The following is a 14646-nucleotide window of genomic DNA, read 5'->3' as shown; positions in this document are numbered from 1 at the left end:
AAAAATACAAAGTTCTTTAACTGAAGTCTTGACACTGTAAATATGCCTCTTCTGTTCTTCCTCCTAGCATTAAGATTAAAGGCCAACACAACTGTGTGTTATTTTAAAAGTATATGTTGTTTTTCAAGGAATCGTTTTCAGGTAAGATAAAAGTACTTTGTATTTGACGGCTTTCCCATGTCAATATGTACTGCCTCCCCCACAGTGCCACTGTATTGAATTCTTACCTCCTTGGCAGTGTGACAAACATGCCAGTTGTCCCGCAGCAGCAGCTGGGAAGGTTTAAAACAAATCTTGTAGCTCCGGGCTACTCTCCTGCCCTACAGAAGGTCCAGTCAGTCTCCTGTTGCTTGAAAGGTTTGTCAGAGAGAGGAAAATGCTATTTTAAGTTCTGTTTTTCTGGGCACACCCAGAATGTCTTTCAGCGATGTTTAGCGAATTTTGGGTCTACGAAGCGTACCTCAGAAACTTAGGAGTACTCAGGTGTCGGTGAAATACATCCCTGGAGTGAGGCAGCAGGCTCCTCTTCCGAGGTAGCACTCTGGTGCCCGCGTGCTGGTGCTCTGCTCAGGCCGTCCCCAATACGGCCACAAGAAAATATTTTGGGCGTCTCAGCATCATCTTGTTTGACAAGTGACAAACGCCTCTGAGCGTTTCCTTCTGCACCCTTCTAGGCTGCCGATGCCTCCAGCCGTGGTGCAGAGGGGACATCAGGCTTTTATCTGTATCTTGCAGCATTATATGCCTCAAAAATTACAGTAATGCGAGGTGTGTTGAAAAGAATCATCTGAAGTACTGAGCAAACGGGGCTTTTTTTTTCCTAATTTCATTAGAAGGGGTAGTTTTGTCGCATGAACTTTGCTTTTTCGAGGACGGAAACCTGTGTGTGCTGCTGGGATTTCAGGCGCGGGCTCAGCTCGGTGCACGGCGGGAGAGCGTTTGGCCAAGTCCTGGGGGGGCTCATCCTGCACCTCTCACCCACGGGAGCCGGTGCTGGGCCGGGCAGCACCGAGGGACCCGGTGGGCTCAGCCCCCCCCGTGGGAGCCGGCGCTGGGCCGGGCAGGAGCGGGACGGGGTGTCGGCAGGAGGGCAGCTCCCGCAGCGCAGCGGGGGCTCTGGGGGGCTCGCCTGGCACTGCGCTCGCCCGTTACCTCCCGGTACGTTTTTAACCACTTAGAAGTGTCCTGCCTGCCTCGGGAGTCTCCAGGACGGAGGTGTTCCAGCCGGCGCGAACGTTTGAGCCGCGCCTCATCCACGATGCAGAAAATCTCCAGCGCTTGGGCGTGCGGGATGGAGCAGGAACTTCTTCCAGATTTAGCTGTGCAAAAGCAAGCCCTTCCTGACGAGAGCTCGGCTTATTATGATTAGTCTGAGAATCACGGGGGTTTGGGACAACTTACCTACAGTTCCCATTTGTGCTTGGGCACAGCTTTAATTAAACTTCTGGAATTACCAAAGCGATCAAATTTGTTGCCACCAAATTCATAAGACCACCAGGGACTTGAAATGAATTTTATTAAGAAATTCAGTTTTATACCGTATCGTAGAAGGGACGCTGCTTTGGAAATGGAGTTGATACTGGCATTTTGCCTTTAGATTTCTTATCCAGATGAATTAATTCGGGAAACCCATGAAATAATGTTTGGTATTTTTGTCCAGTGCTCCTTCTAAAGACATCTTCAGCTGTTGGGTTTTATTGTTCTTCACTAACGGAGCTGAAAAGGGGGTCTCGCTGCTGGATTTCTCTACGCCGTAATTTTTAAAAGTTATTTGCTAGGTGACCTCAGCGGCACGCCGCACAGCTGGAAGGTTTCTGTCTCCACAGCCCGGCGAGGGGCTGGCCTGCACTGAGAGAGCTTCCCTGCCGCTGGCGTTGCGTCCCACCGCCCGTGGGAATCGCCCCTTGTCCCCGGAGCTGCCAGCGCGTCCGTGGTTGAGTGTCGGGTAAGCGGCGCCGAGGCCGGGCCTGGAAGGGGCAGCTCCCTCGCTCAGCTGCAGGCCAGGAGGCCCAGGGGCTGCCCGGCCTCCCGAAAGCCGCCGCGACAGAACCCGGGGGGAGCAGGAAAAGCAGCTTCTCCTTGATGTGTCTGCGGCCTGTGCCTCCTGCGCGCCTGGCGCGCTGAGGAGCAGAAGGTGGGGTGTGGTAATGGTAGGTTTTGGTTTGGGATCCCACCTTCTCCTGGGATAGGAGGAGGGGATTTTGCAGGCACAAGATTGTAAGTAGAAAAGGCTTGTGATCTTCGAAAGCCACAATCGATCCTTTTTCTTTTTTTTTTTTTTTTGTTTTGTTTTGTTTTGTTTTGTTTTCCCCCCGCTCTGAGAAAAATGTTGCATTTCATTCACTTGGCTGCAGGTTCCCATTTCTCTGGAACCTGCTGTATGAAACACCAGTCCCTCTTTCGCAGTGGCTGGTTTTCGGGATGGGCCCTGGGCGGGAGCGGGGCTTGGCGGGAGAAGGCGCTGGCGTTGGCGATGGGGGGGCAGCTGAGAGGGAGAGGTGGGAGAGGAAAGGATGGGTTGGCAGCAAAAAGGAGCTAGGTGGGAAGAGGAGCAGTTGGGAAAGGGGGTTTTATTGAGAGAGGGTCAAGGAAGCGGATGTGTGATTTGGGTTTATTTTTTAGAACTGAAAGGGTTGTAAAGGATCTTGGGACGACAAGGGGTGGGGGGAAGGTGGTTGTAGTTGCAGAGGTGCCGCTTCGCAACGCGCTGCTGTGGCTTTGTTCTGTTCTGCAATATTTGTAGGGTACACCCAGAGCGGGGTCCGGATGAATAATGGAAGTCTGCGTAGTACGCTCGTGTTTATGGATGTCTGTTGCTCGGTTTGTATCTTGGGCCGGGATTTTTATGTGGGAAAAGAGAAAGGATATCAGAGGTACCAGCAGAGGGCAGGAATCGTTATTCTACTTTAGGGTCAGAGAACGGCATTAAGAACTGCTACGTTATCTTCCCGGGCAGGTTGTGCAGTTCTGGGACTTCGGAGTGAAGGCGGCGCTGGGTGGACGCCAGCCGGTGATCGCTGGAGCCGGACTTCGGCCTTTGGGAGGACAGACGGCAGCGCTGAGCTGTAACCCACACCTGCGGGGCTGCTGCTGCGCATACGGGCCCGGCTGACAGCTCGCACTGAGCGAGGGTAAAAACTGCAGCAGCTTGAAGACCCGCGGCTGAACTGCTGCCATGTGCAAACCCAGTGTGAAGCCTTTCTTCTGCACGTCGCCCAAAGCTCTGCTGTGCGTTTCTGCTGTGCCACTGGGTTCACGCAGGGAGAAAATCTCTTAAACCTCTCTTCCCACCGCATCCCTTTGCTTCCAGCTCTGTCAGGCACAGCAGCGCACGCACTGATGCTCACAAGTAGCTGTCTATCAAATGGCAACTAGTTGAAGGTTTCTGTGGGGAGTTTTGAGCCGCCATAGGTTATGTGCTGCTGCTGCATTTGATTTAGTTGCTTCCTGTTGCAAGCGCAGAGCGTTTGAGCAGCAAGGACTGAAGATCAGGTGAGCTAATCTACAATTAAGTGGGTTTTATTATTTCCTAATAGAAATGATTTTGATAAAACATGGGAAACTCAGCTCTAGCACGTTTCCTAGATGAAAGCGTGTTTTCAAAAGAACGATCTCCCTTGTGCTATGTACCCGGATATTCTTAAAAACGTTTTTCATGGTTACCTGCGTGTGAAAAATCCTACGAACTCTGTAGCAAGTCACCTAAAATAAAGCAGGTGACATTTTGGCCTCACCAACACAGATCCTTTCTTCTTGAAGCATGACACAGATTTCTTTATGAGCGTCTGATAAGAGTTAGTCTCGGGCCAGTTTTTCTCACCTTGAATCTCCCTGGGAAGGGTCTCGTATTCCCAAACTGAAGTCCCCAAGTGGAAATCCTCTCTAGCAAAATTCCTGTTGGGCTGCTTTGGAGCAGGGCTACAGCACCTGGGCTCTGCCCTTGCCGGGCTCTGCTTCCTGCCCCAGCCCAGGTGAGAGGATCGCCCCCGCCAGCCGTTCTGGGCAGTGGCCCTTGGGCCTGGCAGAGCCAATCCTGCTCCAGACCCGCGGCTTTTCGGATAAGCGGTTTGACTTCATCCTCCAAGCCCGTCTCCTTGCTGGCTTCGCTCTTGGAGAAGAGGCCGCCTCAGTGTCTCAGCCCTAGGACAGGTTCCCCGGGCTCGGGGACCACTGCTGTTGCCGCCTTCAGGGGACAGTTTCAGTCCCTTCCCTCTCTCTTTCGTGCTCTTGGCTTCTCCTGCAGGGACAGGGGGTGGCCTGGAGCCAGTGCTTTCAGCTCCCGTGTCCTGCTGCAGAGCAGCAGTTGCATCGGGGGGGAAGCTGGAGGTGCAGGAGCAATGGTGATCTGCCTGCTGCCTCTGAGCCTTGCTGCTGCAGGGCTGCGGGTGGTAAAAATGGGCTGTTTCGGCAGTTCCTTCCCAGCATCTGCAAGGTGGGAGCCTCCAGCAGCCTTATTCTGCTGTATTTCACCTTTCCTCTGGGAATCTCCCATCCCAAGGCTGGTTGCAGCCTCTGGAGTCTTCTAGTGGCTGACAGCAGCATCGGTTGGTCTCGCCGCTTTCTGCCTCCTCTACAATTCCACCCCCAGGCCCAAGAGCGAATGAAGCCCTGCAGGACTGAAACCTGTGCAGGGCACGTGGCTCTGCTGGGCTGCACAGCGCTCCGTCTGCCCTTGGCACCAGTGGTGGGTGGGGAGGGGGATCGTGCTCAGCTGGAGACATCCCTGTTGGCGTGGGCGCCTTCTGGCCACCACACTTTAAGTGTAAATTAGTTGTAGAAAACTGCCTGGTCAATAGAAAAGGGCTTCCCTGTCTGCTTTCTCTGGGGTCCCGGGTTGCTGTGTCTCTTCTGTAACAGCTTCTCTTCCCTGGTGGCAGCCAGCTGAGCCACTTGGTGCCAGGGACGGGCCTGTCACCCTTGCTCTCAGCGGCAGGTTTGAACTGCCACTGGTCATCCTGAGGTGCTGCCTGTCCCTTTCCTCACTCCTTCCTCACCATGCTCACCCTCCTTCAGCTGTCAGCGGTTGGGTTGTGGCAGGTGAAACCTTTCCAAAGCAGTTGGCCTTGAAATGCTGAAATGAAAGCATTTTGATTGGGGCAGCTCCTCTGTTAATCTGCCTGGTAGCTGGGAGCCTCACCCAAGGTGTCAGGGCTCTGGTCCAAGCCGTGGATGGGGAAGCCTGGCTGTGGCTGTCAGGATAAAGGAGCTGCGGTGGCAACCTGATGTGTTTGGAAAGGCACGAGGTGCTTTCCTAGAAAAGCTCTGCGGCTTTTTCTCGCTAGACATAAGCTTTTTTTCTAACCTTCATGCAAGTGTAGTCAGAGGCAGCTGTGTTACTGCAAGGAGATGAGGCGTTGGGTTTTCAGTAGTCAGAATCCATTAAACAAACCCACCTCCGGATCATTTCCTACCCCACAGAGTGCCCAAGGTCGCTGCTGTAAGAGAGGATTCCTTGTGCCAAGCATTGGGCCAGTACCTGTGAAGAAACAGCCCTGAGGACTTGCTTTAAACAGCCTAAATGTGCAAATAATTTGAAAATAGTGGAAATCCCACTGAAGCTTGCTGGATGTATTATCTGCACCATTCTGCAGGTAAAATATTTGTACTTCAGTGGGGAACTGGCAATCGGTTCTCCTGTAGATCTTTGCAGTGCAGATGCTTTGATTCATCAGCCCTGCAGCCCAGCTGTGCCAAAAAAAAAAAAAAAAAATCCCCAAGCCTTCCTCTGTGCTTCTCTGTCTCTGCTGGAAAGGCAGGCGGTGCCCCTTGGTTCGTGCTGTGCTACCAGCCTGGAGGGGCTGCTCGGGTGTAGTGACTGCTGTGGGGTGGCTCCCCCTCCGCCTGAGGGGGGGAAATAACTGCTCGCAATAAGAACAGAAGGGTTGTATTTTTTTCTTGTCAGGAAACTAAAGAAATGACACGTCAAAACAGACAAAAAGCTGAGAAATTAGTATTCATCAAGCTGCACCTCAGTCCAGAATACAATCGTGCTTTCCTGATTTTCCACGTGACTTTTCTTCAGTTGCCCTGTTAGGGAAAGGTTGATACCAGCCCCTACAAATGTTAAGGAAAGAAACATGGAATATCAACCATTAGTAAAATCCCTTTCGTGTTTCTGCACTTCTGATTTTAGAAACCTGTCCCCAATTCACCTGTACAAATAAGACAGGTCTCTGTTAGAGCCGGACGGTGTCCTCAGCCTCTTGAGAGGGCAGCCTGTGGCCACTGGCACTGCATCCTGCGCTCTCCCTGCAGAAGCCAAGCAGAAATGGTAGAGCTGATGAAACAAATCTCTTTCTGAGAATTGCCGCTGCTTCTGGAGTAAAGCTAATGTTTGTGTTCATCTTTGGAGCTGAGGACACCCTGCTGTCCTGCTCTTGAGGTTGCAGAAACCGATTCTGCTTAAATAATGCAAGCCCTCCCTCCTCACTCCGCCCTTAGGGTGTGGAGCGGGGAGGATTGCAAACACAGAACAGCAGAATTTTATTTTCCGCAGTGATGCTGCGAGGGCAGTTAGAAGCAGCAAGCCTTGGCCTTTGATTTGTGAGCTGGAAATCGTTTCAAAAATCTGAATTTCAGAATCAAAAGGCCTGACCGTTTTTATCCTGAAGATGTTCCTCAGGACTCGCGTGTGTTTCCCTCCCCATCGGCCCGAGGCAGGGTGGAAGGGAGCGAGTCTTCCCCATCCTCGCCACGAGGACTCCCCAGGCAGCGTTTTCCTTGGGCTCCGGACTGGAGACGGGGAGAGGGGGTTCCCGGAATGATGGCTTCCCTCAGGAAAGCTGCCACAGCTGAAATCTTGTGCTTTAGCTGCCTGTACAGTTGCCAGGTCCATTTAGTGCATAATTCATTTTGCTCTCAGGGATATGCAGAGGGGTTTTATGAATGCTAAATTATGTAAACAACGGTTTGATTCTTTCTGTCTGTTCCAGGATGGAAACGTTAATAGAAGAGCAGGGGGACGCTGAAACCAGGTACACGTACGGTCATCTCACAACTGTTCAGGATGAAGACCAGTTCTCCTTCGGTCAGCCCGACTGCGTTATCTCGCCGGCCAACCTGGGCTGGGTCTGACCTGTGACACCCTCTCTCCTCCTTGCCAGCAGCAGCGAATGCGTCTTCCAGACCAGCAGCATACGGACGAGCTCAGAGAAAGCACTGACGCTTTTGTGGGCGAAAGAAAAATGAACCATTTATTTCTTAATGTAAAGCAGAGCCCTCTCTCATTGTGCATTAATAAATAGTTGGCAGGAATAAAACCGTAAAGCAGATGCTGAAGAGAAAGGGATTAAATGCAGGGTTGTTCCTTCCCTGGGCTGTTTCTGCAGGAAGAGCTGCACAGTCAAGCTCACCCCAACCCTCGGCTGTGCATGAGGGGTCTGTACACTTGCACAAGCTGTTTTGCTGTCACCATCCTTTCCGTTGCCGGTTTGGTTCATTGAATTTTCCGGAGCAGACCTTTCTCTTGTAAAAACTGTTTAAGCAGAGTACTAGTAGGGGATGAAGGGAAAAAAACGGGGTGCTGCTCTTGAGAGCACTTTGGAGTGCAGCGGGACTGGGGTCGCTTGCTGGTAGGGAGCAGGGCCCGTGCCTCCAGGCCCTTTCCCTGGGAGAGCTCAGGCCAAGCATGGCCCGGAGCACGGCCCGGAGCAGGGCCCAGAGCATGGCCCGGAGCAGGGACCGGAGCAGGGCCCGGAGCATGGCCCGGAGCAGGGCCCGGAGCAGGGCCCGGAGCAGGGCCCGGAGCAGGGACCAGAGCAGGGCCCGGAGCAGGGCCCGGAGCAGGGCCCGGAGCAGGGACCGGAGCAGGGCCTGTGCCTCCAGGCCCTTTCCCTGGGAGATCTCAGGCCAAGCAGGGCCCGGAGCAGGGCCCGGAGCAGGGCCCGGAGCAGGGCCTGGAGCAGGGCCGTGCTGCTCCACCAGCGTCACCCTCCTTTTGCCCCTGAGGCAGATGCTAAAACATCTCAGGCCTTGTCCATCAGTCTCTGGCTCGGCGCAGGCCGCCTTGGCTGCCCTGTACCTGTGCGAAGTGAGTGCTGTGGCCGTTAACTCCTTCAGTAGCGTCGGGGCCAGTGCTCGGATCTCTGCAGGCGCTGCCCCGGGCCTTGCTTCCTCTCATGGTGGGGTTGAAGGACCAGCCCAACCCGTGCTCGGGTGCTGCCCCGCGCTCCAGGGCGGGTTTTTGGGTGGGTGCCGTGTGTGCGAGCAGCAGAAAGCTGCAGCCGCTTTCCTTTCAGCTGGGCAAGGCCCCGTGGCCGCGGTGTGGCCGGGCAGTGGGAGGAGGAGGTCGTGGCTGTGGCGGGGGGGGCCGGGTCCTCCTGCCTGCTGGTCTCCGCCAGCACAGTGACGGTGTCGGCGCCGGGCAGGGGACCAGAGCCGTGTGCCGGCTGCCCCGCGGCGAGGGGAGAGCGCTGCCGTTCCCACTGGGTTTTCTGTCACTTCAGGTCTCTGTTCCAGCTAGCGATTTTCTGGACCCTGCAATACTGGCATGATTAAAGTCTGCCACGAAGTGCTAGAATCCAGAGGGCTGTGCACAAGAGAAAACACAGAGGTGCTTGAACGTTACTCAGAGTATTTTAATGTACATGCTGTAGCCACATTAAATAAAGGGAAAAAACATCTTACAGAGATGAAAGACGTCAAAGGATGCGATTTCATCATGCCAAAAGCTGTAGATTTCGAAGCGACTGAAGTCAAGAGCATCAAAACAGCTTTTTTTTTTCTGCCCTGTGAAAACCAGACCAAGAGGTATGGAAAAGGGAAGAGCAAACGTGTACATAAGTGATAGATTAAGCTGTTCTGATCCATCCGGTAAAGAAGCATTCTTGTGTTTGCGAGGTTTTTTTAACAGGCATAACTAATAATTGTACATACCCAGTAGGCTGGCACAGCTGTAGGATGTTGGGTAGGCAGTCGGGTACGTACAGCCAGTGGTGACTGATGGAGAAGGTGGCAGCAAGTACGGACCCCCCCCGACAGGGTGTTGAAGTGCCACCGCAGCGGGTGACTGCACCGTCTGTGCCAACAGCCGCAACTAGGCAGCTCCCCCCCACCCCGTGCGAGCGGGGACACCAGCCCCCTGCCAAAGCGGGCCTCTTACCTCCCCCCTTTGTCTCACGCCCTTGGAGAAAATAAGGACAAGATTCAGCTGAAGGACCAGAACTCCCAAACTGAAGAGAGGTGAAGCGAATAGAGGCAACGCCCCGCCTACAGCAGATACCCAAGTACAGTTGCCTTCCGGGCCGATGACAGCAGGACTTTGGTCTTAGGCCACATGCAGACATCTGCTACCTGGTGGGCCCCTTGTTGCCCGTGTTGCTGGCAAAGCCCCATCCCTCACAGTCAGATTTGTTTCTCTAACCAGGGGGCAATAGGAGGGGGACAGCGGCTTGCCCAGCGACGAGTGCTTGCCCCAGGCAGTTGTACTCGGTTTGGCAAAGCAACTGCCTCTTTCCATTTCACTACCGCCTCGTCAAACCGTCCCCTTCTCAGGGGGTTTCTTACCGGTTTTCCTGCAGGTCATCATCTATTCCCACATGTTGTGAGGGCTCCTAAGTCAGGGCTGAGGACAACTGAAAGGCAGAGAGCTACCCGTGGTCGTACCTAATGCTGCTGGAGGATCCAGCCCTCCACGCCACAGATGCTGCACAGCCTCTGCCACTCCCTACTCTTCTGGAGTCAGCGAGGTACCGGAAGATAAAAGTAACACAGGGAAAGCTACAAGACAGATGAACACTGTACAGCAAAAAAAGGAAAGCAAGTATCTCCCCAGCGGGAGATTATTAGAGAAATCCCCTCAGTGGGAGGGAGACAAACCTGGACAGGAACTGCAAGCGGCAGGGTGCAGGAGGTGAAGGGGCACGCGTAGGACGCAACTCCGGAGGTTGCAGTGTGACAGAGCAAGGAACCGTCACAACACTGTTCTGCCCTGACCGTCACGGCAGGCTGAACGGACCAGGCCTGTGCATTCACCTCGGAGCCAGTCCGCTGGCAGAGACAACTACTCTGCAGCAAGCAGAAACGCAACCGGCACAGCTGGGCTGCCGTCAGTGGGACCTGAGCAAATGTGGCCTTCATTTTCCCTCACCAAGGGGAACGTGGCAGTGCGACAGCTACTCTGGGGAACAGCTGGCAGTAGGTATCGAAGGGAGACGGAGTAGGCATCCTTAAATGAAATACAGGGGAAGAAAACACAGGCCTAGTGGCAGAAATAACTTCACAACACAAGGCTTGTTCTCCCTGCCTCACAGAAACCCTGCTGCCGCGGGAGAAAGCGGCCCAGGCCATTCCTCAGCAGCCTCCCTCTGGGGCTGCCCATTGCTGAGAGGGAATTCACTCAGGACTCCGTACAGGGGCTCTTCTCTCTTCCCAGGTGTAGTAAAGCCCGATTACCACACATGCCTTTCACTAGCGAGCTTCCGGGGACTCCCTTTCAAGTGAGGGTTTTACCAGTGGGGATGGGGCCGAGCTTAAAAAAAAAAAAAAACATACAAAAAACCCCCAGGAATCTCCCACTTTATCCCCAAGAGGAGCAGCTGCAGAGCAGCAAAGGCTGTCGCAGACCATGCCAGGCAGGACGTGAATAAGCACTGCTGCTCTGGCAGCACGGTCCGTTGTGCAGAGCCCAGCTCATCAGATTCAGGCGAAGGCCTCCGGCAGCGTGGCTATTTCATACACCTGCAGGGCTACACGGCGTAGGCCAGGTACGTGCTGCTGCTTAGCTGTAGCCCACCTGCTTGCACAGACGCCTCACTGTGAAAGAAGAAAGATCTGGAGAAGCCCAGGGGTGCGTCCATGCATTTAATCAGCTACTAAGGTAGCAAGGTAGAGCATGTATCCTATAAATATTTTTTAAGCCCTTAAAAAAAAAAAAAAAAAAGGCAAACAAACAATCCCTTCTACTATAAGTACAATGCCTTCTTAACACAACATGCATGGGAAGAGACAATATGTCAAGATGTACGTGTACCATACACAACAGATGTTCTGAGCGTGACTTGTTAAGAAACCTGCTCCCAGTACAAAAAAGTACCCAAATGCCAGACCAAATCTCCCCCTAAGAAGAAGGTGACAGTGTTTCATTTACAAGAAAATACCGCTTCGGTTAAAAATGCTAAAAACCGTTCTCTTTGAGGTCATATAAAAATAATCATCTCTATGTACGCACACAGATATTTACATACATTGATGACTTTCATACGCTTCAACCTTCTCCAGTAAGTGAGGGGATATAAATGCTCCATTACTGCTTTTTCTCCTCCTCAGGTTTTTCAGCCTCTGCTTCTCCAAGTGATAAAGTGCCACTACCGTATCTTTTCACTCGGGTTTCTACTCTGGCAAGTCTCTGCTTCATCTTTTGTTGAGATGAGGTGTATTCTGCCAGGAGCCTCGCAAACCTAGTCTGCAGCGTATCCAGAGCTGTTTCAAGTCTTTCTATTTTTTCTTCCAAGTCTTTTGGGTCAGCTCCTGCTTTTGCTGCTTCCTCATCTATTAAATTGTCTTTCATCAGAATTTGTCGCCCTTTCTCTTCCAGAGCCTTTTTGGCTTCCGGATATTCTGTGAGGGCTTCCATTAAATCATCTTTAGACAAGCAGAACAAATCAGAATAACCAATACTCCTTATGTTGGCTGTCCTCCTGTTGCCAGATTTACTACCTTTGATATTTAGGATGCTGATTTCGCCAAAGTAGCTGCCATCACTTAGGACTACAAATTGGGTTATTCCATCGTCTGCCACCACAGCCAGTTTTCCCTCTTTAATAATGTACATTTCTCTCCCAATATCTCCCTTTTTGCAGATGTAGTCCCCAGGACTGAAGACCGTAGGTTTCAGTTTCAGCACCAGCTCAATGAGAAGTCCAGCTTCACAGTCCTGGAATATACGCACTTTCTTCAGGGTGTCCAAATGGACATTGATGGCAATTTCAGCCTTTAACTTGTCAGGCAGATTTTTGAGAACTTCCTTCTCGTCCACTGTTTTCTTGTTGGCCCAGAGGTAATCAAACCACTTAATAACCCTGGCTTCCAAATCCTTAGTCACTTTTCGGAAATGCATGTACTGTTTGATGGAATCCACTTTGGCCTGGAACTCTGCCCTGGAGGCGTTCATGTTGGAAATCATGGAGCCCACGTTACCCACAATGGTAGCAAAGATCAGCACACCCACCAGGAAGTCAATGACCACAAAGAGATACTCTCCATCCTTCACCGGGGGCGGTGTCTCGCCAATGGTTGTCAGCGTGAGCGTTGACCAGTACAGGCTGTAAATGTACTTTCTAGACAGGCGCCCGTACTCCGGAATGGACACGTTGGGGTAGACCCATGAGTCGGTTCCAAATCCGATGAGCTTCGAAATTGCAAAGTATATACACGCGTTCCAGTGGATGATGATAAGAATGTATAAGACTAGATTTCCGATACGAAACATGTTTGGAAAATTTGTCCTGGTTTCGGTACGATCGAAAAACTCAAACAGACGAGGAATCCTCAGCAGGCGGTTAAATCGCAGTTCGGGGTAGTTCAAACCAAGCTTCAAATATGCCAGGTCTGTTGGCAGAAGGGACAGCACATCCAGTTTGAACTGGACAGTTTTGGTATAATGATCTCGTAATTTCTTTTCATCTTGAACTAGTAAGCCTTGTTCAAGGAAACCTTCGAAGAATAAAAAGACATATTTTACTTGTTAGAATAAATATATCGTCAGCAGTACTGGGTGACTTCCATTTCAGACACCTGAGAACATTAAAATTTGTACAATTATGCAGACGTACATTGATATACTATGAGTTCATTTAATGGAAAATATTTCAATTAAGTTTCAAAGACGATATATAATGATAAAGAGCAATGACTCTATTATTACCACAGTGCTCCCTGCAGTTTTCTGCTCTATTCTGGGACAGCTGTTATCTTTTGCTTTTAGGTACCTTTGCAAAAGGAAAGGGGAGATTCAAATGTCTCGTTTTTCATGAATCATTGGCATGAGTCATAACTAAAGTTAAGCAAGTGTTAAGCAATTGTGTATAAAATCAGAGTGGAATATTTTTAAATAAATACCAGGAATAAGTAGGTCTAACGGATTCCTGGAAACTTTTAATGAACAATATAGATAGCCTTGAGATAAAGTAATCCAGTTTCCCCCCCTGCCCTGAGCCATGTTTTTCCTCTTGTGCCCAGTGTTAGAGCTGGCAGGATTCTCCTTTTCTTTTGGAAAAAATGGTTTGCACATTCTTTGTGCTTCTAGCGAGAAAGCTACTAAGCAGAATTTTGGAAGTTGGTATTTCTTCATTCAAAGGACTTTGGAAAGTGTTAGATTTTTAAAAACTATAAGAAGACATCGACTGGAGTAAAGAGACCTAAAAGCAAATCATACCTGTGTAAGAGACCTCACCAGAAGCGCTGCCTGAGCAGTACAGCTGCAATGCTGGTTTTTATCTCTGAAAACTCAAGGTGTTGGAAGTGTTCCGCAGGGAACAGCCAATGCACTGCAAAATACTTCCTGCAATTGCGAGTGAGCCCACTAGGCTAGTTAGGAGGAAAAGTCCACTGGGAGAAAAGCAAAATATTCCCTGTGTGTCAGGGATTATCACATTTTGCTAATCCCTTAGCAACCTACAAGCAGCAGCCTTCTCATGGAAGCATCTGCTGAGGAAGACCAAGCTGCATTGCCTCGGAAGACCAAATTGGCACAGTTGACATTTTAACCACACAAAGAAGATGAAGCCCCCCGCCCCACCCCAGATACAGCAGTCCTGTGATTTAAGCTGCTATCTGAAATAGACCTTCCTGTTGAACAAGGTACTTGCTAAGTCAAAGAATTTGGCTTGCCATGAGTTGTGTGCTTCCCAATGTGACAGCATCTTTAGCCTCTGTCTTGTAATTATGTTTGCAACTTGTCACAAGACACGATTAATGTCAAGCTGTCAGCATGATTAAAAAAAAACCCAAAACAACAAATAAACCAAAAACAAATCAACAGCAAAAAGCAAAAATCAAAGATTTAAAAGAACTCTCATTTTTATAATGATCTAATGATGAGTGTGATTTTGGACCCTTTCAAGGGACACTGTGGGGCTGTGTCCATACCGGCAAAGAGGACAAGCCAGGTAATGTTTTCTGGCCATGAGAGCAGCTACCACAACAGCTTCTATTCACATGTAAGTTCTCCTGCTCCCCTCTGTCAGTGGCATCATGAACAACACTCGACCTCTGCTGTCCTTCCCGCTGTGCCCAGACACTGCCCGAGGGAGCGCACACCGGCACCAACAGCCCCAGCTGCGAGCACCAGATGTCACCAGGGACTGTCCTGGCAATGTAACGGTACGGAGCACCGCACGTCGTGCCTTAGGCCTACGCTGTGATCTTGTTTAGTTTAAAACAGATATCCCTTAGAGGTTGGAGTCTGCATCAGCTGGGCACACTCACATACAAAGTCTTCTCAGCCTGTCTGGACTACAGAAAAAGGAAGAGGGAGCTGGAGAGAAACACTTGAGGCACGACGTGGCACGGTGCTCACAGAGCCTATCGGTTCACCCTTCGCTCAGAAAGGCAGGACCCAAGCAGAGGCGCCTGTGTTAATCCCGTGCCACCACACCCCGGATTAACCCTGTGCCCCCAACCAGGCAGTGGGAGAGCCAGGCAGGCCCT

At 51.2% G+C, this 14646-nt stretch overlaps 1 protein-coding gene and 1 long non-coding RNA gene across 5 annotated transcripts in view; one reads left to right on the top strand and one right to left on the bottom strand.

The window, feature by feature from the left end:
• Window positions 1–958: 958 nt before the first annotated feature.
• LOC116959007 lies at window positions 959–7293 on the top strand. Of its 2 annotated transcripts, XR_006164921.1 has the most exons (3): window positions 959–2820; window positions 2957–5591; window positions 6933–7293. It is a non-coding gene; the product is annotated as an uncharacterized LOC116959007 (long non-coding RNA). The 2 variants fall into 2 exon arrangements; XR_006164920.1 differs by having other exon boundaries at window positions 2957–7293.
• A 1259-nt stretch (window positions 7294–8552) lies between these two features.
• The window catches only part of CNGA3 (cyclic nucleotide gated channel subunit alpha 3), a 44764-nt gene continuing 38670 nt past the window's right edge, over window positions 8553–14646 (bottom strand). For all 3 annotated transcript variants that reach the window (XM_042789018.1, XM_042789019.1, XM_042789020.1), the window contains one exon: window positions 8553–12651. In XM_042789018.1, the coding sequence (XP_042644952.1) occupies window positions 11243–12651 (1409 nt within the window). In that variant the 3' untranslated portion in view covers window positions 8553–11242. The remainder of the gene's footprint in view (window positions 12652–14646) is intronic.

Source organism: Tyto alba, unplaced genomic scaffold (genome assembly GCF_018691265.1).
Source record: "Tyto alba isolate M040663 unplaced genomic scaffold, T.alba_DEE_v4.0 Super-Scaffold_14, whole genome shotgun sequence".
NCBI classification, from domain to species: Eukaryota; Metazoa; Chordata; class Aves; order Strigiformes; family Tytonidae; genus Tyto; species Tyto alba.
This window is presented reverse-complemented; position numbering and strand designations above follow the sequence as displayed.